The sequence below is a fragment of the Osmerus eperlanus genome, chromosome 18 (genome assembly GCF_963692335.1).
Source record: "Osmerus eperlanus chromosome 18, fOsmEpe2.1, whole genome shotgun sequence".
NCBI lineage: Eukaryota > Metazoa > Chordata > Actinopteri > Osmeriformes > Osmeridae > Osmerus > Osmerus eperlanus.
In genome coordinates this window covers 6,227,620-6,253,379 of record NC_085035.1, presented here as the reverse complement: position 1 = coordinate 6,253,379, position 25,760 = coordinate 6,227,620, and the positions used below count along the sequence as shown (strand labels likewise).

General features: G+C 44.0%; 3 protein-coding genes across 4 annotated transcripts in view; all 3 read right to left on the bottom strand.

Moving 5' to 3' along the window:
• Positions 1-11,911, bottom strand: part of aff1 (AF4/FMR2 family, member 1) — a 21,037-nt gene extending 9,126 nt beyond the window's left edge. Inside the window, exons 1-5 of the mRNA XM_062484833.1 lie at positions 11,686-11,911; positions 8,622-8,742; positions 5,787-6,668; positions 776-817; positions 161-247 (exon numbers count right to left, since the gene is read on the bottom strand). Of these exons, the coding sequence (XP_062340817.1) occupies positions 161-247; positions 776-817; positions 5,787-6,668; positions 8,622-8,742; positions 11,686-11,714 (1,161 nt within the window). The 5' untranslated portion in view covers positions 11,715-11,911. The remainder of the gene's footprint in view (positions 1-160; positions 248-775; positions 818-5,786; positions 6,669-8,621; positions 8,743-11,685) is intronic.
• Positions 11,912-15,272: 3,361 nt separating this feature from the next.
• LOC134038444 (uncharacterized) lies at positions 15,273-19,339 on the bottom strand. Of its 2 annotated transcripts, XR_009932658.1 has the most exons (3): positions 18,816-19,339; positions 17,246-18,396; positions 15,273-15,701 (listed from the first exon to the last, which is right to left on the bottom strand). XR_009932658.1 is itself a non-coding variant. In XM_062483802.1 (2 exons), the coding sequence occupies exons 1-2, from the start codon at positions 19,054-19,056 to the stop codon at positions 18,026-18,028; spliced, it is 612 nt and encodes a 203-aa protein (XP_062339786.1). In that variant the 5' UTR covers positions 19,057-19,337; the 3' UTR covers positions 15,273-18,025. The 2 variants fall into 2 exon arrangements, 1 of the variants encoding a protein (XP_062339786.1); XM_062483802.1 differs by having other exon boundaries at positions 15,273-18,396; positions 18,816-19,337.
• A 1,265-nt stretch (positions 19,340-20,604) lies between these two features.
• LOC134038890 (inhibin beta E chain-like) lies at positions 20,605-24,001 on the bottom strand. The gene is made up of 5 exons (XM_062484541.1): positions 23,648-24,001; positions 22,328-22,485; positions 22,131-22,217; positions 21,891-22,027; positions 20,605-21,356 (listed from the first exon to the last, which is right to left on the bottom strand). The coding sequence occupies exons 1-5, from the start codon at positions 23,770-23,772 to the stop codon at positions 21,213-21,215; spliced, it is 651 nt and encodes a 216-aa protein (XP_062340525.1). The 5' UTR covers positions 23,773-24,001; the 3' UTR covers positions 20,605-21,212.
• Between the last annotated feature and the right edge of the window lie 1,759 nt (positions 24,002-25,760).

Sequence of the window (25,760 nt, the reverse complement as noted above, 5' to 3'; positions counted from 1 at the left end):
TGACTTCTACACAGCCCTCATTTGCCCATGCATCCTAACTTATGCTGGTGGACCATGTTACTAGTATGTTCTCACTCATGGCCATGAGAAGGTGATAGAACTAGACATTGGAGTGTGTTGGTGTGGGTGGTGCATGCTGGGTAGGTGGGAGGACTCTCACCTTGGCAGGGAAGGAGAACTTGGAGGGTTCAGCTGTGCTGGGCGTGTGGATGGCTGTCAGCAGGGGAGGCCATGAATGGGTCATTTCCTGCGAGAGAGAGAAAGAGAGAGAGAGAGAGAAAGAGTGAGGGGCAAAAGAACGAAGGAAGGAAAGAGCAAAAGTAGTGTGTGGCAGAGAGAGAATATACAAGAGTGAGAGGGAGAAGAGAGAGAGAGAAACAAACAGAGACATGAGAAACATGTTAGAGGCTTGAATCCTACAAAACAGTGCCCAGTCGGTGGCCTTGTACCCTGGTACCCTCTCTGGAGTGACTAAGAGGCTGGTGGAGGGGGGGGGGCAACGACAACTAACGTGATTTACAGCGCACACTGCGTTCAACAACACCCCGCCCCGCGCTTCCTGAACGCACGCGAGCGCTGTAAACATGAGCGGGAATTTGAACGTAGGAATGTGAAAATCGCTGGTGATCCCTCTTTCAAACCGGCGGCGCCGAGAATGGCTCCGGGGTCGAGTTGGTGCTTAACAGTCGAGTTGTGGCGCAAACCGAGTCCTCAGTTGAGGGGGGGGGGGGGGGGGGGAGAAAGGCTTGGTACTAGATAGGCAACAGCTACTCACCTTCAGAATGTCCTCCACACAGTGTACTTCATTTGACAGGGTCTGGAAGGGAGGAGAGGAAGAACAGGGTTAGACAGCGTGGCACCAAACCGGGAGGTGGTGGCCTACGGCTGGTTTAGACTGATTACAACGCAGTCTACAAGGGAATAGGGCTTGGAATGTTGCTCAAACCACAGCAGCCATGTGACCTACTGTAACTGACTAACATCGATGGAGTGTGAACGCACACACACACACACACACAAACACACGTGCAGACGCATTTGCCCTGTCCTGGGCTCAGAGTGGCCTCTTAAAAAGTTGTGTGCAACGTGTGAGGGAGCATGTTCGGTAGGAAAAGGACGTGAGTGAATGAGATCAGCAGGCAAGAATAAGTGAGGGGGTGGAGGAGCCGAGAGGGTGAAGTGAGTAAGTGAATGATGACGAGTATGCAAAGTTAGCGAGATAAGTTTGAGATTCTAATCCCAGCCACCGATTCCACATCTCTGCCTGTGAGGACACAGAATACGGACACGTCTTCTAAAAAACAAAACAAAAACGACAACAAAAAACCGGCCCCTCTTTGCACGAGGGTGTCAAATCTTGAACAAACATTGCTCCACACTCTCGGCCCCATACCAGACAACCTGATTAACTCTTCCTATCACCAATGCACCCCCTTTTCCCGGCTGTGACCACACAACAGACACAAGCATAGCATAATGGTGGCGCTAATTTAATTGAAGGGGCTTCGAAGTGTTTACTTTGGGTTTGCGTCTGACGCGTGACTCGCCCTAGACATAACAGCCCCACAAACGCTTACGCAGCAAAGTCTAACCCAAGAAGCAAAGGGAGGGTGACGAGCCACAGGCACAAGACACAAAACAACCAGTCATTTTGCGACACGCGCTCGGCCAACAGATAAAGATGGAAACGCAACCCGGTGTTTACCGACTGTCTGGGCAAGGGTACTTTGGCGAGGAGGCCTCAGTGCATAATACCCACCTTCCTTAATAAAAGCTGCGTATAATAATTGACCCTTAGGGTAGACGTGTTAACGGCAACGTCGTGGGGGGGGGGGGGGGGGGCAGATTTATTGACTCTGTGGTTGGTGTTATAGTGTGCTCGGCATGCGTATGTGTGTAGGCGTCTGTGTACAGTACATGTGAGAGAGAGAGAGCGCGAGAGACAGAGTGAGCGAGCGAGAGCAAGCGAGCGAGAGAGACAAAGAGAGACAAAGAGATTGAAAGAGAATGAAAAGGAGTGATTGAGGAGAAAGAGACTGAGAGTGTGGAGAGACAAAGCGAGCGCAGCATAAGGTGTTTATCTGTCTGCTGGGGGAACAATGCCTTGTGCTTCAAGTGCCAGCAGAGGAGAGCCACTTAATACTTAACTGACAAGGCCATTAGTTGAAGAGAGGGTCCCCAAGAATAATGATTTATAATCACACAGGAAACAAGAGGGCTGCCTCTGCTCTGGCTACTGTTCTGAGAGGACAGCTTGGGGGTGTGCGGGAGGACTGAGGGGACTGGACCAAAACAACACAAGTGAATCATCAGACTTTGGTTATGGTACCGAGTAAGCAGGTCACTGTATTTATAACAGACCAGGACACGGATACTATAATAGAATATTAGTAACTAAAAGAGACTCAGTGACACAGTGTTCATTAGCCGCGTTTCCACTGCAGGAACTTTCCATGGAAATCACTGCATTTCGACCGCTGGAACCACTATGTAAATAGTGGTCTGGGAGCAAAAAGCAGGAACTATGTCCCTGTTCTGGGGGTAGTACTTTCCAAAATACAGGAACTTTTGGGGTGGGACTTGCAGCGCTGAACATTTCAGATATTAAAACTCACAAATTATTATCGCATACGAGTAAAAATAAATAATTTAAGCCCCATTTTTTACATTCTGTGGCAGTAAACAAGTACAATATGTTACAACAATAGATGTCCCAATGACAAAGTCCTGGCCTTATTAAACATAAATGCTGTGCATGAAATCCAGCGGTAATTGCAATCAGCGACCCGCAATAATGGTACTCTAAAATCTCTAGCACATTAAGCAAGCTGAACATCCATATTTTCCATTATTTCATATTTATTTATGTAGCCTATAGAGGCTTATACGGTGCCTACGTCAGCAGATAAATTTGCCTAATCTTCTATACAAAGTTCCTGCAGTGGAAAAGCAGCTAACAACATGTGTTGAAGGAACCTTATAGTTCCTTAAAAAGTAGTTCTGAGGAGTACAAGTTCAGGGAACTTGCAGTGGAAGCTTGTCTATTCTAATCAAGGAGAACTTTGGTTCCGGGAAAACCGAGGAGACCCTGATAGAGCTAGACTCACCGGAACCTCTTTTCCTGGCAGCAGCATGCGTTTAGATCTAGTGATTAACCTACTGTTACTCTTAACTCTCTCCCTCCCCCTCCCCCCCACCTCTGTCTCTCTGTCTGTGTGTATGTGTAGATGATTCATCGCCACTGCCGAGTCTTGGACAACACGCCCTTTCCTAAGTGCCGTACTACAACCTGGCTCACTCTATTGCCCAACAACATTCCAGAGAGTGAACAAGTTGGTCACCGCCACTGTGGCAGATGTGCTTTCGAGGGCTGTCCTTGTACACTGTGTCTCAAAACAGGAACGTGCCCTGGTTCATTACTACAGGTTCCCACACAAAACATAAACACAGCACAACCCCTACAACAGCACATGGCCTACCCTGAAAAGCGTTCCAAGGTGACGTGATTATCCTAAATGTGAGAGAGGAAGAAGTACGCCAAGCTAAGATGCATTTACCTTGAGTTGGCCTGCCTCAGGCTACGGCGGCCATATTGGATTGCTACTACAACCAACGTCTTCTTTTTCCACCTCTTGAGTGCCTGTGTGTTTACAGGTACTGGCGTGCCGGCCATCACAGTGTGCGAGGGCGTTTCACTCAAGTGCAAATGCCACACAAACACACACCAGTTCCTTAGGAGGTAAAACGTCATACTGCTCCTGCTGCAACAGTCTCCTCCCTGACCTAATGCCTCAGATCAGCTTCTTTTTTTGTTCGTTTTTTTTTTTTGTGGTGGAACTACAGCTCGGAGTCAGACAGATGAATGACAGTACCTACGAAGCCCTTCTCACCTAAACTGGGACCCTCCACCAGTACAATCGTGATTCTTCATATCAGATCGGACTATGTGCCAGTCACGTTTCGGGTCACATTTCAGGCATGTTTAGCCAACAGTTGAGGGAGCGGGGGGGGGGGGGGGGGGGGGGGTCTGCAATAGGTCCTCTCACGGCTCCTGGGGGTCCCTGTCTAGGGGCCAGTCACCTGAGAGATTACCCTGCTCCAGTCCACCATGTCATAGGGAGATTTAAACCTTGCACTGTCGTAGGAGAGCCCGAGGACAGATTAGAGCGGGGAGAGGTGGATAAGGACAGATATGCAGAGGAGCCAAACCGAGGGCTGGGACAACACTGTTTAAAGATCTAGTCAGCATATCACAGATCTGCTACGGGCCACGCCAATACTACCGTCCTCCCCGCGTCACAACATTCCTCAAGGATTATGCAACAACATTCAGCGCTCTGCTGACTGACAAACAGGACTCCGGTGAGGCGTCCATCGAACAAAATGGCAAAATCCCTGCCTAGCCGGCATGTTGACATCTCAGCACTTAAGTTGTAATATCTTTACTCACGGCTCCATCTTGAAAACTAACGAGAGAGAGAGAGAGACATTCGTCATCCTTATAAGCCTGGGAAGCAGGCATGCGTAAAACAGGTTGTGTGTGTGTGTGGGGGGGGGGGGGGGGGTGAGTCACTGCACAGCTATCCTGTGCTGGATTAGCCCCAGTGTTGAAAACGCTTGCGTATTCAGCACTGCTGCTACAGGGAGTGGGGTCGGGACTGGGGTGGGCATGCGTGAGTGTGTTGGGGGGAGGTGGGCAACGTGTGCCAGCCCCCCCCCCCCACAATGAGAGGGACTGCTGCTGCTGCAGGTGCAGTGTGTGTGTGTGTAGGAGCAGGGGGGGTGGGAGATCAGTCAAATTCCTCATAACACAGCATGCCTTCTTTTTTTTTATACATCTGGACAAGCAGACATGTAGATTAGTCAAACTATGAGAAGCTTCCCTCAGACACTGTCCCCAGCTGTGGACTAGAATAGCCATCTAGCATCATCAAGCTGTCACCGCAGGAAAACTACCCTGGGGCATATTAGCTTCAGAGGACTTTCAGGTTTAAGAAGGCATCCCAACAGGCAATATATTCGGATCTGCCATGGATAGAAGGGGGAATTGAGGTGCTTAGAGGGAAATTAATTTCCCCAGTGCCAGCCAATCCAAACTAAGAAGAAGCACAAGGGAAGGTTGTGCAATGATTTGGTTCGAAAACACCACCAGGCTAAGATAGGTGAACCTCAATAGGTCGATTCTATAGGTCCCAAATACATTCAAATTGTTGCCTCGCTATGATAAAAGAACGATAAAATGGAGACGAAGACTAGAGCATGCAAATCTGGCGATTGCCGTTCCGTCATTTTGCATGTACACAAATATTTTCGGAAACACAGGGTCTTCAAGTTCACCAACGAGGCTACTATTCAGTAACACCACAAAAAGTGGGCCAACCTTATTACTTACCAAAACAAGATGACGGACCGCAACAAGTTTTATATTAACCGAGCAAGATATGCCTAACAGTTACCTTCAAGCGGAGTTCAAGGTATGATAACGATGTTACATAATGCTTCTTTTTGCTGACCAACTCTTAGTAATAGATCTAAAGTCCACCATCACAGTCTGTTCAAACTCAATCTGCTTCACTTGTGTGTTCAGTGTGACTGATGCAAACTCCTAGTTCTCGCACAGACTAGTAGAAACACTAGACCTGAAATGGACACATTTCAAGTATTTTTACACTTTCAAACACATTGGACAAATGCACAAGACAGAAAAAGAGCACACATTGAAACCGACATCAACAGATAGTTTCAGACCACAACTAGGCCCCCTATGGCCGGCAACTCTCGATTACCTCTATAGACTGCGATGGGATCTTCAGTTTGGACAGGCTGGGCTTGCTGGTCTTCAGCTCGGGTAAAGGTTCGTAGGGCTGACTGTGAAAGCTTTCGGGAGAGGTCTTCAGGTCCGGCGACTCGTTCACTACCTGATCCTGCCCATCCATGGGCCTGACGTAAGCGGTGGGCTTCGGAGGCATGACCAGGTTCGGTGGCTTGGAGGCCAGCGGTGGAGGAAAGGTCTGTGAAGGAAGCACGGTGCCCTTGTTGGCCTGGGGAGGAGGAGGAGCTGCGTCTCTCTGAGGGTCCAGGGGGGACAACTTCATGGCGCTGCCGGGGGACTCCGGGTGCCCCGGGAACCCCTGATGCCTCTCGGGGGTGTCCTTGTCGTCGGTGTCCTGGGGCTCCGAGTCGCTGGGGTCACTGGAATGTAGGGGGGAGAGGGGCTCGGCCGGGGGGGAGAAGGCGGACAGCACCGGAGGAAGGCTGGTGCACTCCCTGAGGTCGACCCAGGCTTCCCCCTTCCTCGGGTGGGGGTTTGGGGGGCTGCCCTGGCCGTGGCCGAGGGAGGATTGTGAATATCGGGGGGAGGGGCCATAGGGTTCAGGGACAGGAAGCTTCTTCAGTGACTGAGGAGAGTGGCTGCTACTGGGGTTACCACTGCTGCTGCTGCTACCGCTGAGGCCCGACCCATACTGGGAAGGGTTCTGGCTCTGGAATGGAGGCTTTGCTTTGTCCGTGTGAGCGGGTCGGCCGTGTGAGGACCGTCCGAACATTACATGAGAGGAGGAGGAGGGGTCCTTGGTGAAGCTGTCCAAACACGGGTGGGGGTTATTCACGTCCTCGTAACTACCCAGCATCCTTTGGATGCGACTGGACAGCTCGTCTCCTTTGTTTGTCTACAAAAAACAAAAAAGAGAAGAAAGTTACTGAAATTCTGTATTGTTGTAAAGACTGAAAACGCTGTCAAATGTTTTTTTTTTTCACCAAGTAGATGGCCCCACAAAACTGGGAAGCCAGAAGACATCGAAACACTAACAGTCGACCGATGGACAAACCCAAAAGTAGCTCAAACCTTTGAGGATTCTTAAGATATTCAAACGGCTTATTGATCAAAACCAAAGATATCAATGGCAATTCCACACATAATAAAATAAACAGGGCTATGTTTCCAAGATGATATCAGACCTACCTCAAAAATATCAACTAATCAAGTGTAGGTCTATCAGTGCCCTTTGTGTCTCTGTGCATGTACACCAAAGACATCAATGACGACCAGCTGTTTGTGACAGCCAGTCGACGTGACCTTTGAAGTAACGGACAGGAAGAACCCAATGTTCTCTCTCACAGTAACCCCCTTGGGTTTGGGAGCTAATCACTGTGCATGTCCACGGAATCTTCAGAAAAGGCAGGACATTTTTGGGGGGGAAGAGGGAGGGGGGTTCTTAATTTAGATCATCTCCTCAGGAAGCCAGACTCTGAGAACTCAAGGAGCATCAGACCGTTGTTGTGAAACAAGATTGAGGAGAAGCCTTGGAGACTGGGGGCAGACAGCCGAAAATACAACTTATGTCAAAAAGAAGAAAAAAAAGAAAAATGCTGCCTGCTGGAGCTTTGTCTCAAGATCACTTCAACAAGCCTATCTGCCCCCCACATCTATCCAGCCAATCCTTGCCAGAGTGGCACTTTACAATGGCTGTCTCCGACAGGGCCTGCTGTGGTTGCCCCTCTGGTCAATACAGCCACACAGTGGCTTTGTGATTTCGAGGTGGTTACTCCACCAACAGTAGCAACGCCCCCACCCCCCCCCCCCCCCCATCAAATCCTGGCATAGCCCTGACAGCTCAGTTACCTGGAGCATTCACCTGGAGAGCTCTGCACTGCACGCAGGCCCAGCTGACGGAAGCACAAAAGATCTGCAGGGACAAGCCAAGCTGAAACAACAGCGACTACAAGGCGGCTTTTGAAGTGGCTTTGGGTGGAGCCAAATTCATTACAGCAGTCGGCCTTGGAAACAAGGAGTAATTCGATCCGGCAGATCAAGGAGAAATGCCACCTCTCGTTTACAGGCGCAAACAAATCAATCAACTCGAGCCAAGTATCAATGGATAGGGATTTAAATGAGGACAACCCTATCCTACTGGAGGGGCAAACGAGAGGAAATTCCAAATGCAGTGGAGAAAGTTAGTGAGAAACTGAAAGAATGCCACAAAAGTAGGGTGAATGTGAGGAAGACAAGGAGGAACTCCCCAGGCTAGTATAGCAAGCAAAAAATAAATTAATTAAATAAAATACTTCCTGTATGGAAGTGTTAGTAAACATAGCCCGGCCCCTTGGCTGTACATGACCCACTGGGCTCAGCTTAGCTCAGCTTGGCGGCAGACAAAAGAAATAAATAGTCTCACCACAAGTTATTTTAAGGCCAGCCTCTCTCTTATTTTCCAGGGAAGCCTAATTAAGTGCGTGTTCTCTAAATAACAGTGTGACAGTGTTGACAAGCATTGGGCAAAGGGGAGAGTGGAGGGTTGCCCGTTTGTAGGTTTACAGGGTGCTTTTCAGCCTTCACTTGCACTGTGGTTATGCAACAAGAACGTGAAACTGTAGCTTGGTCGAAACACACACAGACAGCCGTAGACAGGTCACCACTCCCACTGCAACCTGTTGCCACGACAACACAGGAGTTTCTCAGGTGTTTGTTTCTAATGACAGCTGGGACTAGGCAGAAACGCACTCATGAGCACCCCCACCCCCCCAAAAGAAATCACGCTCATCAGGAGCCAGTGTGCTAAGCACGCATATCCTGTTTACAAAAACAACTACAGAAGCATAGGACAAAACTAGGTAAAACTCACTTTGTAGGGTTCCCCAAAGAGAGGAACATTCTCCTGGCTGAACTCCTTTTCCTGGAGCGATTCCTGGTTTCTCCTTTCCCACTCTCGGATCCGAAGGAGGTTCCTCTCTTCATTGTACAAGCTGGGGAAGGGGGGGAGAATGAGTGTACAGGAGACTCACCAGAACACAAATTCAACAAGAAAATAGATACACAGAGTTCAAGCCCATAAGAAATAGCCAACCGATGTAAGGTAAGTTGGATCGATTACAAAACGTGATTGCATGGGGATGCTGGGAAAACAATAAGTCCAATACGAGCTTCGGTCAAAACAAAAAAAAGACTGTACACTTTGACGCTAAATTAAGTCATTTGATTTTGGGGGCATTACCCTGCAGGCCAAGAAGGCGATAGCTACACCAAAGGGAGCACTGCCCATCTTTAGGGAGAACAGAGTGTGTCCTGTGTTGATCTTAGACAGACAAGCTCAATTATAGACATGACAGACAAGACTCCTTTGGGTTTGTCCCCAACACAACAATCACATCTGTTCCAAACACTCCCCATGGGATACCCCCCATGTAAATGCAAAATGGGTAAATAAACAACTGCTTATGGCTACGCTTAAGTCAGTTTTCTATAAATTAACTCAGGCTTGCACTGACTATTTCAGGCTTGCACTGACTATTTCAGGCTTGCACTGACTATTTCAGGCTTGCACTGACTATTATCTGTTTTGGAGAGAACGAGTAACTTTGTTCTAGCACTCTGTCGACAATAGCTTGCAATTTCGGTGACTAATCCAATTTTGATGCTTTCATGACGAGTATGACAACAAGTATGTGCGGTGGTGGCCTAGTGGCCCTATACAATGTTGCACAACTGAACATTATTAGTTATTAGTCTCATGTGTGTCATATAGTTCCGTATGGCACACAAGCAAAGGGTAGACAGGCCCAGAAACAATCCCTATTCCAATAGACAATTACGTGAGCTGAACAAAGGGCACATTTCATGTCAACAATTGACCAAAGCTTTCCAGGCAATCCTAACAAGATGTCTACCAAACTATCAAGGTCCTAAATTTAGATCTTAACAGTGTTATCAGAAGCAGACCAATAATATGCTGTTAGACATTCCACGTGTAGGTCCTACTTGCCATGTGATGATCTTTGTCAGTGCAAATTATTTACAACTGTAGCCAAACTTTCACTGTGACCAGTGTAGGAGATTCCTTCTCATCAGACTCCTTTAATCATGTTCTTGAAATAAGACAGGCCAACTAAACAGGTTGACTGCCAGACCCTGCTCTGTCACATGGTCAAATCTACAGAGGGAGAAAGGATGGGTGGATGGGTGAGTGAATGTTAATCTAAAAGAGCCCAGTGGCCAGATCAAAAGTTTAAGACCTGTCTTAAGGTAGGCCAACAAGCCTATATAAAGTTTAATTCCTACCAATAACGGAATCTGGAGAAGTGTCAACAGAAACACATATTTCTGAAGGAAGATAATTAAATAACTGGGGGGAGGGGGGGGGGGGTAACTTATGGGTTATCTATGCCAAAGATGTATTTTTGTCAACTGCAGAAAGCCTCAGCATTTCAAAAAGCACGCAAGTTCTACATATTTGAAAATGGCCAATTACTGTCCCAAGAAAAGTGGGCCAGAGCGTAGGCCGAAATAAAATCTGGGAAATTGCAACAACTAGGTAATCCTTAATAAACCATGTCAGTCCATACCTCACATCTATATTCAAATTCCTGCAAACCACAAAGGTCGGTTGAGGCCAGGCTTTGGGCTTCTCTATGGAGAGGCAAGGCTGGCCTGTAGCAAGCAAGTTGCGATGCACTGACCTCAACCAAAAGATAGGCTTGAGTGGGGGAGGGGCCAGACTCTAGAAGGCTGCAGTCCCATTCTCTCAACACATTCTGCACTCTTTTCTTCATTCTCCCTAATGCATAGAAGCAGAGGATTTAAGTCAACATGGAGCCTTTATAGGAGGCTGTTGCTAACCAAATCCATAAAGAGCATAACTGGCAGACTTGGCATCCAATGAGGACAGAAGAGAATCCAGGAAGTCAATGCTGCAGTCAAGAAGTATTTCTTACAGTCAAATTTCATTCCTATTCACACATCTGTTATATGAACACAAAATGGTTGTAAACAGACTGATAAGAGCTTGTCTCCCTGCAATTGGCTAGCTGGAAGGCCTTTCAAATCTAGGCTTCACAAGAGTAGGGACCAGTGGCAGTTTATGCTCAGGGCCTGAAGGCTTCTGTATCTTTGATTGCAGATTTTCTACAGCTAGGATATTTGAGCAATACAACCCTAATGGATTCCATTAATTTTAATTCTCGAACACAATAACCTTTTTATTTTAATGAACGCATGGTGTTGAAGTATACTTTCAAGTACAGACTGCATGGACTTTTTGACTTTAGGATAAAAACATACGGTTACAACAAATGTACTTGCTACATCATTTGAAAAAAGACAACTTTAAAAGCATATGACCATGATAAGGAGTGGTTTCCTAAACAATTATCAACATTAAGATATACAAGAAAAGCAGGCCAGCTGGCCATCTAGTTAATAGCCTTTTGTAAACAAAAAGTGCGCATCAAATCTATCAGAATATACCCGAAGAACAAATATAGACATGGTACAGTAAATTGCGAAGACATCGTCAAAGTTTGATATAGATCTGTAAGATCAGCTGTAGCCCCGTATTGCTAACACTGTTGTTACCACGGCCAGCTCACGAAATCACACCACTACACAGCAGCAGCTGTGGCTGTGGGAGTGAGCTCAAGCTAGTTCCAGCTGATTCCACCTTCTTCGACTTGCTTGCTGAAAGCAAAGCTATGGCTAACTAGCAGTCGTTGACACACTTTTCCCTTTAAAGCTCTGACAAACTGTGACGAACCAATCTGAAATGATTTACCAAACATAGCTTCATGTCACTTATCAAGTTGGAAGTCAGAATGTAACTTTTCGCGAGGCTATTTAACATTAGCTACATGCTGTCAATTGATTGGTTAGCCTGCGTTGGCTCAAGCTAAGCTGCTATTTCGCTGTCTGCTTACCTTGACTGAGATGCCATAGTGCGCCTCATAAAGCAAATTTCAAGTTGCTTGCCATGTGTTTATGACAATCCGAAACAGGATAATTGCCCCTATTGATCACATTGTTTACCGGTGAAATGCCATCGAGTTTTTAAAATGAAATAGCTGTCAATACATTGTTCTTTCATAGTTCACTGCTAGTATTAGTGCGTTCAGGGTCTTGTCTCGCAGCCTACTGGATTGTTCTACTCCGTGCACTCACCCGGGGGATCCAGCTGAGTGTGATAGGCTCATTCTCGCACACACTCCAAAGTAACGCGTAGAAAGACAATGAATATATGTTCCACGTAGCTACATTGCACATCCAGTTTTTCTTTGATTAGGCATATAGTTTCCCAAAATACATTTCAATCGGTTTCATGTCATACATTTAAACGAAAGTTTAGATTCAACCCCCGAGAGCTAGACATGGTACAGCCACATCGATCCTTTTTTGGACATGTTTTTCTACACAAACTGGTGCAAGGGATATTATAAAAAAGTTTTTACTCGTTGTGTTATGAATCTTTTTCCTTTGCTAAGGGCCTAATTACCCTAAGGGTCATCACTATTCACAGTCTCTTTTATGTAGACAATAATTATTGTGCAAGTAAGTAATTTTCTATAGCCTAACGTTCACTATACATTACTATGTTGCACTAAAGATCAAGATTGAAGTTTTCTGTCCTCTACTGGTTTTCTAATTACAACAATGTCAAGGTTTGGGTACTTAAAGAGGAGAAGGTCTGGAAAACAGTGAGATTAGGTGCAACCAGGCCTTAGCAAATGAGACAGTGATGGGCTATGATTCCAAAGATCACCATTCCACACCCTAACACTCCAGAAGTATCAAGAAAATACTGTGATATGTTCATTCTCACACCCATTAAGACGCTACTGTTAAGTCTTAACCCGACAACATTTTAAGTAGTCTGTTATATCAGACTTCTGTCATTCATCCGCACAAATACAGGGACATTGATTTTTCTATATTATTTAACGAAAACACCCAATCTGGTCATATATTTTGTATGGGTGGCTTTAGACTAGATGTAAACTAATATAGACAAATATAATGCTGTGGTGTGGTGAGACATGAAACTGATAAGAATGTGGTGATAATGGTCCAAAGTCTCACTCACCTTCTCTTTCACATGCACACTACACACACACGCGCGCACGCACGCACGCACACATGCACAAACACAGACCTGAATTGCTCTACAGATGTACTGTAGTCACCCCACACTTCCCTATGTAAATGGGAGCAGTACAATATCGTTTGCACTAGATGTCTCTGTGGTAACACGTGCACAGCTTTTTTTACACAGTTGCTGTTTTGGTCATGTGATGCAGCCAGGCTACCGTGTTGAAAGCCCTTAAGCCTCATCTCTCCTCGCCTCCTGCAGTGGAGACGCAGAAATCCCGGTGCCAGCCCTGCACATAATTCTGTAGTCTAAAGGCTGACTGTCCAAGAGATAGTCCAGTGTGTGGACCAACATTCTGGTCATCTTGTACATTACAAGTTGTACATATAACTATGGAAACTGCATTGACATTGATACGAAACATAATTTAGTGCACTGAGCTTCGAAACAGTATATTTGATCCAAAACAGTAATTTAACCATGTACTGTTATCGATCCATATTTACTTACTGTGATTGGCTATGCAAATATTATGTTTAGATAACACTGTAGTGAGACCGAATGGGTGTGGGAGAGTAAGAGCGGTAGGAAGGGGGTACACATTTGCACTTCTTGCCTGTAGAGAGTACTAATTGCCCCTCCCTTTTCCAAAGCTCTATGGAGGCCATGTTTCGCTGTATCATTGGCTCCCTATAGGTTCATGCTACATTTCCAGCAGTCTCTCTCTATTGAGGATGGGTGTGGGGGAAGGGGTCAGGGAACCTCTGATGGGATGGGGGTGTGAGGGGATCTCAGCAGAAGCTTATTCAGACCTGGGCCACTCTGTTTGTTTTCAAGGGGAAGCTGGCCATGTGCTACAATGGTAGTTTTGTCTTAGTGTCTCATGTAGGAGCTTTATCACTAATCAGTGTGACAACTCCGGAATGCAAGGCAAAGTTAGTACATTTCTGAAGGCAGACAGTGAATCCGGAGGGTTTTAAAGTATATAAGGAAAGATAATCTTACACATTTTTGAGGACCAGTTGGTGCCAATTTGATCCACTGAATTCTCATTATACAATCGAGGGATTCACTGAAACCAGTAAACTTCTTATCCAGCCACACATAATGTCCACAGGTCTGTGTATCATGCGTGCACACAGCAACATTTTGCCTGGACAGAAATATCAAGCCTGAAAATGTTTATGCAACAGACCAAAACACAGGGGCTTATGGCACCAATCAAAAACATGCCTCTCCCTCTGAGCCTGGCTACTGGCTGGTACGGAGTCAAAGCTAGTCAGAGGCAGAATCAGATTTGTCTGCCAGAGCTGTGTTGGGAGCATGGGCACGGACACGTGCAGCCATTAATACGCCTCGGAGCCTGTTACTCAGCTGAGGGAGAAAGGTCAGACACTGGACACTCTCCCCACGGTGCAGCCGTTGGCAGGCTGCCAAGAGGAGACTGAAATCCCACCTCCACTGGAGTAGTTAGAAACTGACTTGCTGGCTGGCTGGCTGGTGAACTGGTGAGCTGGTAAACTAGCTGGCTGGCTGGCAGGCTGGCTGGCTTGCTGGCGTGCTGACTGGCTGGCTGGGCCTTCCCTTCTGCATAATCTGGCCTGATCAGCTCTGATGGATAACTGGCCAGTGCCAGGGACTATTTATCCTAAGTGCTGGAAATGGGGCAGAACCTCTTCCTCTTTGTTAAATGCAGGTAAAAGAGATTTCATCATGTGGCTGAACCTAAATCACAACCAAGCAAGTCCATGGGCAAAACAGGCAAGGCATGAAGTGTGAGGAGAAACGTCTTCCGGGGGAAATAAGATATAAATTTCCCCTGTTAGCTCTCAAGAGTTGTGTTCTTAATTCCAGCCCTTCTGATCAATGTCATAAACAGGGTGTAGATCCACTGTCTATCTTCCCTCTTGTGTTGTGAGGCTGTTTCGGAAGGCCAAACCTTTGCTATCTCATCAATTCTTTCCAGTTGGCTTCACGGCATGTTCCTCCTGGTTTACACCCTCTCCAGGTACACACTGTTCCTGTTCTCTGCCAGCAACGGGGCACCTGGAAGTGCTTAAGCTCCGGAACTCTTCCTCATCGTTTGTGTTTATCACCCTCAGTCATACCAAGCGGTTATGTCTCCACTAGTAAAAAATACCAACATTTAAACTATTTCATTCCGACAATCAAAGGTTTTCAGGGAAATAAATGGAATTGTTTTCTAGTTTGAGTTATTGCTTATGTGCTAACAACACCACCTTGAGCTTAGACCGTGTAAATACACACATTCCATGAAATAGACTAATACATCTAAGACAACCAGCAGAGTGTGCTATTGCTTCATTGTAATCATCTGTACAAATCTGTATTGTGATATTTGCAGACATGGGTTCAACCCAAACCATGGGACAGACATGTAAAAGAGACGCAATTCTTAAACCATGAAAAATTGTTTTAATGTTATTGGCATTTGGTCAGACTGAAGTCGAACAAACTGTATGGTATTAACTCTAAATAAGCAGCATTTTGGTTCACACACTATTGTGTTCTTAAAAAAAAAGCAACCATTCTATGCACAAATGTGCCATTCCAGTTTTCAAATGTCTTCACAAAAAAAGAATGGGAAGACAGCAATAGTTTACATACACACAGCTTAAAGATTAAATTGTAATTTAGCAAGAAATGAAATACAACAAAGCATGACCTCTGGCACCAATGACTGGTGGAAGTCATCCCCACATTCAGTCCAAGCTACGCTGTCCGTTTGACAGTCCACTTTAGTTATACTTCAGGTCACAGAACCTCACGGTCTTCGTTCCCAGCCTTTATGCCAGGGGAGTTGTTAGACATAAAACTATGCAGATGATACTCAGCTATATATGTCTATAAAGTCTGGAGAATTTCCACATGCTATGGAAAAATGTGTTTCTAGGTTGAGAGCTTGGATGACTGCAAATTTCCTTCTTCTAAATTCGGATAAAACCGAGGTTCAAATTTTCGGTCCTAAAAAATATAGAAATAATTTTTCCAATCTGACCTTAGACTTAGACGGCGTCAAAGTCTCTCAAAGCCAGCTAGTAAAAAATTTAGGAGTCACAATGGACCCAGACCTTTCGTTTGAGTACCATATTAAGCAAATTACCAGAACTGCATTTTTCCATCTACGTAATATTGCCAAAATACGAAAATTTCTCTCAAAGGATGATGCCGAAAAACTAATACATGCATTTGTTACGTCCCGATTGGACTATTGCAATGTGTTGTTCTCTGGCCTCCCAATTACCCACCTGAAAAATTTACAGCGGGTGCAAAATGCTGCTGCTAGACTATTGACCAGAACAAGAAAGTTTGATCACATAACATCTACTCTTGTCTCTCTACACTGGCTCCCTATCCAAGCCAGAGCTGATTTCAAAGTTCTACTACTAACCTACAAATCTCTGCATGGATTGGCACCACTGTACCTCTCCGGTCTCCTTGCACCCTATTGCCCCGCAAGGACACTTAGATCTCAAGATGCCGGCTATATGGTGGTTCCCCAAATTAAGAAAAAAACAGCTGGAGGTAGGTTCTCATATAGAGCACCTCTTCTCTGGAACAAATTACCCGTCTCAATTAAGGAGTCTAATACTGTTTCGACATTTAAAATTAGGTTAAAAACTTTTCTTGTTTAGTCAATTCTACGACTGTTAAAGGTAAGTATGTTACTAGTTGAAGGCAACGGGGGACGGGTTGTTTCCATCCTTATTCTTTAAGTATAACTTATTTTAGAGTTCTCTTCCCTGGAACAGATTTCATGTTCCAAATGAGGGGGGCTGTCGCTGTCTTGGTGTGTGGGGTTGCATCAAATTCCCCTTTTTTGCTCTGTTAAATTGCTGCACCAGTCCACACTTGACCGGTGGGGATCTCATTCTATTATGACTGTAACTGTTAGCTGCTCCTGGCATTCTCTAATCCCTGCTCTCCTCTCTCTGTCCCCCCCACACACATCCCTTGTGGTGTGGGGGGTTTGAGTTGTCAGCACCTGCCTGGTCGTCGGTCAGCCAACACTGGACCTGGTCGCGAGTCTCCCGGTCCTGTCCTACATCTATAAAGTTGAATAATGGATTTTGGTGTTTTAAAAACCCATCAACACTGTATGATTATGTTTAGCCTGTGTTCTGCTCCTCTCTCTCACCAACCGTCTCTGGAGGAGGGGATCCCTCTCTGAATTGCTCCTCCCAAGGTTTCTTCCATTTTTTCTCCCGTTGAGAGTTTTTTTGGGGAGTTTTTCCTTGTCTTCCTTGAGGGTTTAGGTTGGTTGAGGGGCAGTTCTATGGGCATATGTGAAGCCCTCTGTGACATGCTTGCGTGTAAAAAGGGCTATACAAATAAATTTGATTTGATTTGATTTGAAAACTCTACTGGGGCACAGGCCCCTATTCATATCCCTTTTCTTCTTTCAAGCTTGCTGCGCACAATGCACTACTAGGCTATAGAAACTAGTCTTGCTTAACCAATTTTACACAGTTCAGAGACGCAAGTTTGATAACAGCTTTCAGGGACATCAATAGTTAATGCAAGTGCGCAACTCTTTTTCGCTCCATTTGAGCGCAAATACTGTTTTTTTTTGTTTTTTTAATTCTTTTTATATTTTAGTCAAAATAAGATGATCTGTAGGGCTATCATTTAGAAACTTTCTTTAGTTTAGTAATGTTTTCTTAGCCGACCTCAATTCTGACTTGTGTGCCGAGTCCGACACCTGGACTGGACTGCATGCATCGGTTTGTGTTTTCGGTTAAACTGCTTTGATTTTACAAGCGTTGATTGGGATACTGTGTACATTTTTTCCAGGATTATCAATATATTATTAATGCATTGACTAATAAAGTCAATCGTTCAAACTTGAGATTTTACTGGGGCACAGCAGATTTATACTGGGGCACGTGCCCCAGTAAAAAGGGTCTAACGACGCCCCTGCTTTGTGCAAGAGTGCCAAGACATTTTTTTAACACTTGAAAAGCAAAATGCTGCTGACTAGATTTCTATTATAGGCATGTTTCTAGCAATGCTGTAAGGTTCAGATGCGACTTTTCATAAATGCTGACTTAATAACTCTGTGGACTTCTATTGAAGTAACTTGAGAGGCAATGGCACACCAAGCGTGTTACCAACCAGTATTTTGGATGGTAGTCAAATGATCTCATGTCCATTCACTCTCTTTCTTGATTTGTCGGTGAGTGATTCTGCTTTTTCTGCCACATTGTCACCATGAAAGGGGGACATCTGAGGACTCCATTTCCCACAATGCTCTCCTGGAAATTGACCTTGACACAAAGCTTTGGCTCCCTCGGTCCTGTGGTAAAATGGGACGTGATGTTGAATTGAAGGCCACAGTTGTTGGGGAGTAGTGTTTGTTGGCGGTGAGGCCACAGTGCATCTGTAATGGGGGGTAGAGTCATCTTCAGTCCCATGGACTCCTCCAGCTGAGATTTATCAACAGGCAGCAGGATGTAAGCACGCTCCAAATGTTCTCCAGCCTCACACTTAATCTGTGTTGACCAGCAGTATTCTCCTTGGTCACCTGAGGAAAAGGACCATATTTTTACACATCCTTGTACAGGTGAACTCTGATTTTTATTCACTTTGTAAAATATTTCACAATGATTATTGTGATAAATTATACATTTCACAATTTAAAGAGCATACCCTTAATACTATAGTTTAATGAAGCAGTGGCCTGCTCTACTCTACCTATTTACTAATACTGTACTGTAATCAAAATCAGGCTCAGAATTAGCTTTATTCACCATTTATAAATATTCGCCACGCTTAAATATAAAAAGTAGAAACAGTCTAAATAATTCTAAAACAATACTATACAATGTAAGATCTAAAATATAAAATAAGATCTAAAATTTAATAGAATAATGACAAAGGAGTTCAAAATGTTTGTCAAGAGATGGAGAGATAATGGTATCATTGACATGTATTTTTTCTCACCTGCTGATGAGTCTTTAAAGCGCATCGTCCGAGTGTCTCGGACCTGCAGCTTTCTCATGTAGGTCCCCGTAGTGCAGTCCAGCACACATTTGGATGGATTGGGCAGATCTCTGTCCATCTCTTCCAAAGTTTTGACAGAAGTCGTCACCCCACACTCAGTACCAACACCGAGAGTTCCCATGATCAAGAACAGAGGAAACAGATAACCACAGGAAAGCCAAAAAGAGAAGGAGCTCGCCATTTTGACCTGTGAAAACTCAAAAGTTGATGCAGAAAGTGTAGATGCTGTCTTTCTTGTCGGTGCTGTTCCCAGCAGTTGATGTAACTTGGTTCAATCCTCAGGAATTATCTTAAATGGCTACATAACTCCACATTACAAGTTACACACATACACAAATCCAAAGAACCAGGGAAAAAATAGTCAATTTTAAGAAGAAAAATGCATGCACTGCTACTGAAATGCTGGAGCTGCTTTTTAGAAGTGCGCAACATTGATGCTTATCTCTGGGGTGTATTTCCGTAACAGAGTGCCAACATTTCTCCAACCGTTTCCCCCCACCCTCTTTCTGGCCTCCGCTACACTCTAGATCCTAAACACATGTCATAAATATGAACTGAATAGATCAACTAAACAGCTGTTAGAGTCATAAACTGTATACTTCATCTATTTTAAAAAGTATAAGGTGCAGTTAGATCATTCTTTACTCATCAGATATTACGTTTTCAATTTACATACTGTTTCCATTAAAAACAGTCAGAAGCAATACATTTTTTTAAGGGTTTTATTCAAAGAAATTAAACAGATAATCATGCAGTTGATAGATACTGTAGCACCCCTAGCCAGGATGCTAACTCAGGATAATGGAATGGTAGATAAAGAAGGTTTCTTGCAGATACACGTTCTCGCACACACACAGGAGTGGAGCCATACAGAGAGGCCTTGCCCACCAAGCCCCCTTATAGAGGCTACAACATGGGTCCCTACACGCACCCCACCTGTCCAACAAGCCCCCCGGAACTGCCACCTCAACACGGGACGTCCCACCCGGATAAACAGCCCCGCCCAACATTAAAACCCTGCTCTCTTAATAACGAAGACATGAATACACGAGAACAGCACTTAAAGAAATGCACTTAAACAATTTCCAGGGTCGCTACAATACATTGTTGACATTGGCCACCAAAGGAATAGCATGGTCAATGATGACATACACTTAACAAAACATTGTTAGTCAAAGAGTGAGATACAATAGGTTTACATACTGTATATGCAGTATATGTGATCAATATTACACTGAGAATACAAAATGTGACAAAAGTGAACGGTGAGGTAAAGATTTACAAAAAATAAATGGAAAAAAATTTCAGATAAAAAGAAAGGTTCCCTCTGCAGCACTCTGGATGTTTGATATCGGGTTAAGACACGCCCTGCTCAAAGTAAACACGTCAAGAGCAGAGAGCAAACAACTGAATCATCCTGTTGTCAATATGTTGCAAATATAAAATAGGGACATTTTAATTATTACACGTTGATCCCAGTAGCATATGGGGCCTGCCCCCCCCCCCCCCCCCTGATTTCTGATTCAAAATATCTTTACAAAAATGGGGCTTTGTTTGAGGGAAAATAATTATTGTTTCACCTTTGCCTTTAACACTAGCCAAAACATGAAATATGGAGCTTAGCCAACCAGGGCATTGGCAGTGGATGTTGAAGGAAAACTACAGCAGAGTTGGCAAAGCATAGATAAAAAATAAAAATGTGAGGAATCTTATTTGGAGAAAATAGATGGTGGTTGTTATATTGAATATCCCATGTTTAAAAATACTGGAAAAAGGAGATGTACTTAAGGTGCACTACAATCAACCATTTCCTTCTAAATGTATTAAAAGCTTCAGTGTTGGTAACACCGCTCAGAGAGAGTTGAGAGAGTTCTGGCCTCTGAATGTTAAGCCAGGGTTCACATTTTTGGGGAGAACACTCAGAAGCTTGTCTTTAATCCACTGCCAGTTGCCAGTCATGCAGAAGGAAACATTGCTATTTAAAATAGTTCAGAATGCATATCAGATTAAGCCAAGACTAACATTTATCTATTAACTGTCAAACTTTATTAATAGCTCCCACTGTTTCTGCAATCACATTCCAGGAAGTAGAAAGAAACTTGAATTTGGCTCTTACACTGTTTTAGGAAATGTCTCTACAGATTTACAATGTTTAAAAGTTTATCTCTAAATTATATTTGTTGGGATTGTAATAAATAATTTATGTGTTTTCAGTCACAAGGTATTTTGGAAGGATGAGACCCCATGCCAATCAGGCTTAATGATACCAGCAGCAGTCTTACTTTAAGGGCATACATTTTTGACCAAAAATCTTTCTAGCAGGTGGGTGCTTGGGGCTCAGTCCTTACTGGGGAAAGGCTGGTTTCCTGGGCCGCAGCCACACAAACTGGTCATCTGAACAGAGGATATGACCAGGGATCGCTGTTCATCCATGTACAGGAAAGGCAACAGTTTCTGTGAGGTCGGCTGGCAGCATGACATCTGCACCAATAAGACAACAGATCAAGAGAGGTTGAGAGAAATATTAGGAATTTAACAAAGTTAAATTAACAGCTGTACTGTAGGTAGCAGTAGTCTATACTGTCTCACACGTTTAACTGGTGTTTCTCACAGGCGACCTTGCACATGACCCGTGTCTTGAAAGATTAAAACATTCTATTTCCACAGCTGGATAGACAAAGCACTGTTATCTATTTGGGCAGAAAAATGTTTTATCACAGAGTCTAGAGCACTCTCTTTTCTCATCGTTTATTACAAATGTGTAGTTGTAAAAGCCTGTGGAAACTGTGATTTTATCATGTCTCACACAAATACAATCTGGTGAGAACGAGGCTCATTATACACAGACTGGAAAAAATATACATTTTTCAATGATTGTATACACGTCGTAAAGCTATCGATAAGATCACAGATAACCATTTAAGAAATGTACAGTTTCACATACATGATGTACTTTGTAGATATGGTATTTCTGTTATTTTATACTCTGTGTTGTATGGGGTGTGCAAGCATTACCGGCAAGGGGGTGTTACGAGTGTTCAGAGAGTGTGCTGGGGAATGGGTGTTGCTCAGGTTCAGTTGGAGGTTGCAGGGGACACACTGGATGAAAGTGAAGCTCTCTGGATAAATGACCCAGTTTTCCCAGCCAAGATCTATTAGATTGTTTTGACATAGACAGAGTTGAGTAACAATGCACACTTTACCAACACACACACACACTATTGTTGTTTCTGTTTGATGGTCCCTACTGCTCACCTTTCAGGAAAATCTGGGAAGCTTTCTGACAGCACTTCTGTTCTGTGATGTTGACAGCCGTGGGGCCCTGAGAGTCAACCCCAGGCACTGAGGGGAGAATAAACAAACATTCAGCACTCCTAAATAACACATTGTGTACAACTAAGCATTGAATGCAGGATGGTTTGAATTACATCCGTGGTTCTGTTCTGACCCACCTGCTCTTTCCTGGGGGGTATGGGAGATGGTGCTGAAAACAGCCTTCCACTGCTCTCGGATGCCAGTCAGTCCACCAGAAGGCAGTTGGGGCTCCATCTGCAGGTTTAGACCACCAAGGATGGTCTTCTTTATGCTTTGTAGTGACTGTCCGTGCCACCTGGAGAGCAAAGTATCATCATCAACTTCACATACATTTTCTATTGTCAGAAATGAGTGCTTTAGCTCGGGAAACATTCTAAGAAGCTCACATGAATCACGTGATCATATTAATCTAGTAATTGACTCACCTGACATTGTTGAGGTTTGAGGAGAGTGCCTACAACAGTTCATAGTAGTTTAAAGAATGCTGTCTTTTCTCTCAAATGTTTACAGTTAGTTACGGAGTCAATGCTGAAAGCTATTTGTGTTCCATTCAAGCGTATGGTTTCAAATCAGGCTTTCAAAATTGATTTCAAATCAGAACAACCATTTTGTTTTTCTGAATGGGTATTTTTAAATCACCATGCTGAAACAAACTGTTAACAACCCAGCACCCCTCATCACATCAATATTCCAAATTGATGTGATAATGTTTGTTTCAATACAATATCCTAATGTATCTGTCCCATGTGTAGGATTTGTCTCAAAGTTGTTTTGCAGACCAAAAGGACCTTTTTGTATTCCACAGTGCAATCTTTTGAGTGCTTGACAGGGAGAGATTGATTATGTTGCTATTGCCTGAGGAGAACAGCCTGTTACACAAGCTGACACGGCTGATAAAACTCCAGGCCATAGGCTTTTTCCACCTACCTAAAATTTGGCATGGGAATGTTCCCCAATAAAAATGACTTCACAAACCTTTCTGTGTGTCTGGCCTGTGACTTTGAGCATATTCAGTTGACTACCTTCATCTACAAAGGGTAACTGTATGCTAAATAGAGGTAAATAGAATGACCTTCCAGTAAGGGAATTTCAACCAAGCTAATAAATTCGGCTCTTTTTGACTGGCTTGCGAAATCAATCAAGCAGCTTTGATGGCGTCCAGATTATTTTCTATCCGATACACACCCACAGACAATATACATATGAGTGGCCCTTACTTTTATTTACAACATCTTCAGTTTTTAAACACTTGACATTACATTTTCCAAGCACCCTACTTAAAAAACACAGCAACAAAAAACAGGGTCAGAGAGTTGGAGAGCCTAACTTTGGATTTCCATTCAAATGGATATTAGTTGCTTCCTGTTGATTGTAAATGTGTAGCGACTAGCCAAATTTGATCTAAATTGCAAAAATATTGCAAACAATTAAAAAAACTGAGAGATTGTAAAACTTACTTGTTAGTCGTAACAGCATGAGTTTCGGAGATGCAAGGAAAGTCCTTCTCAGAGGGCTGCAGAACAAATGTTCTCCCAAGTGAGAAACCAAGGGGAACCAACATCACAAACAAAGCCAGTGACATGTTTGATACCTAATAAGCCAGGTAGAAAGAAATATCCCAAATGCAACTGTCCGAACTAGATGGGATTCTAAAGGAAAAACAGATATTGGTCCCGCAGGCTTGGTGGCAGAGGAAGAGGAGTCTTGACGAGACTGACAGGGATGTTTTTGAAATCAGTCAGGATTTTGAGTGGGGCTACTCTACACAGAAAGAGAGCATCTATTGTTTGTGGTAGCCTGGGAAGCTTCATTTTATCTCTGCATTCACCAACTTGGCCTTGGAATATTTAACATTGTTATCCTGCAAGTGTGATATGGAGAGAGAAAGAGAGATCCCGATTACCAAGACAAAAACATTGACTGCATTTCCATTGAGTAAAAGGAAGTGATTTTTTGTTATTTTTTACAACATCCTAGTTTCAACAGAATGTGACATGTTAAAGGCATTGCACCTGTACTGATATATTCAGAGCCCGGGACAAGGCCAAGATATGCTTTCAAATAAATGACATTGCTAACCAGCATCTCGGCACCTATAGACTAGCTAAGTGTTTTGCTAGACAGCCCTATGCCTTAGTGTTTTGCTGTAATTTTTTTTGTTACCTAGCTAGCCAGGTATCTTACAGTTTTCCAAATATAACCGTGTAATTTACATCTTTGACACCCTTTGTTTATTTGTTCTGGACAATTCGGGGAAATATGTGGTTGAATCGAAAAACTCAGCTATCTGAACACTTGTTCACAGATTTTAGATACTGACAGAAATGTTTTCCTTGTGGGGACATTTAGTTGGTTTCCACCCACAAGATCAAGAGCCATTTCTAGGGTTAGAATCAGTGTTAGAATTACATCAAGGGTTGGGGTTCAGAGGTTAAGGTTAGAAATAGTTTTAGGGTTAGGATTACATCAAGGTTTAGACTGAGCTAGAGTTAGATTTTTGGGTTAGGGTTAAGGTGAGGGACAAGAATAGCAATACTATATGTGTTTGTGTGTGTATGCCCACCTAAAATAACTACACACATCTGGCCACCCATATGTAAAATATTCTGGGTACGCCACAACATGGAGAGTCAGTGTAACAAAATTATAATGTTGCCAGTGCCAAGGTCTGAACACTAGGGGCTGATAGCAATGCAGTTCTTGATGAGGGGAAGTTGTGCAACTCCCATCATTACCTCCCCTTACTCTGGACCTACATGAAATGCATCAATCTTGACTGATAACCTCTGAATAATATTTATGCTTTGCACCTGCCATTCAAGGACATGAATTCCAGACCGAAAACTAAAGTGTAACAATAATGAAGACTGTTGCAGTAGCTACAATGATTGAAAAAAGCAAAGCAGCTTCAAAACTGTTCCAGACATGCGTGGTGGAAGGGCAGCTTCACGTCCTCAGGTGCCCTCTCTTTGCTGAAGCCTGAACTAGATCACCTGACACGTAACATCAGCCAGTATGACCTGAGCTGAACTCTGATCTGAGCATCAAATATGAAATGTGAAGTAATACTGGGACACAACCATAAACCATAAGCTAGTATTAGCTTATGTGCTAATGTTCCTGCTATTTTGTTTCTCCTGCAACAGTATGCTACAGTGTGCAATCTAAGGTAGGCTACCTATGTTAGAGTCCTGTACGGTTTCGTTTTTTGGAGCCGTAACCGAACCACGCAGGCAACATCAATTCCGAGACCAAACCGACACACGACATACGGACAGATTTCACCAGAAAACCGAACCACACGCATTTAATTGTTCTGAGAGACGAATCATTTCCCGTTACAAAAAAGGAATAGATTTATTTAATTGGTTTACTCCAAACGTTGGCTCATATTCCTCTGGTGTCCCTTTAATGATTGATTAACTGTGTGGCACTATTGTATGTAATGCAGTATCTTTTGTATGTGAGTGTGTGTGTGTGTGTGTGTGTGTGTGTGTGTGTGTGTGTGTGTGTGTGTGTTTGTTTGGACAAACGCTTTCTGCTCATGCTTTTAGCGACAGGCAGGAGCAT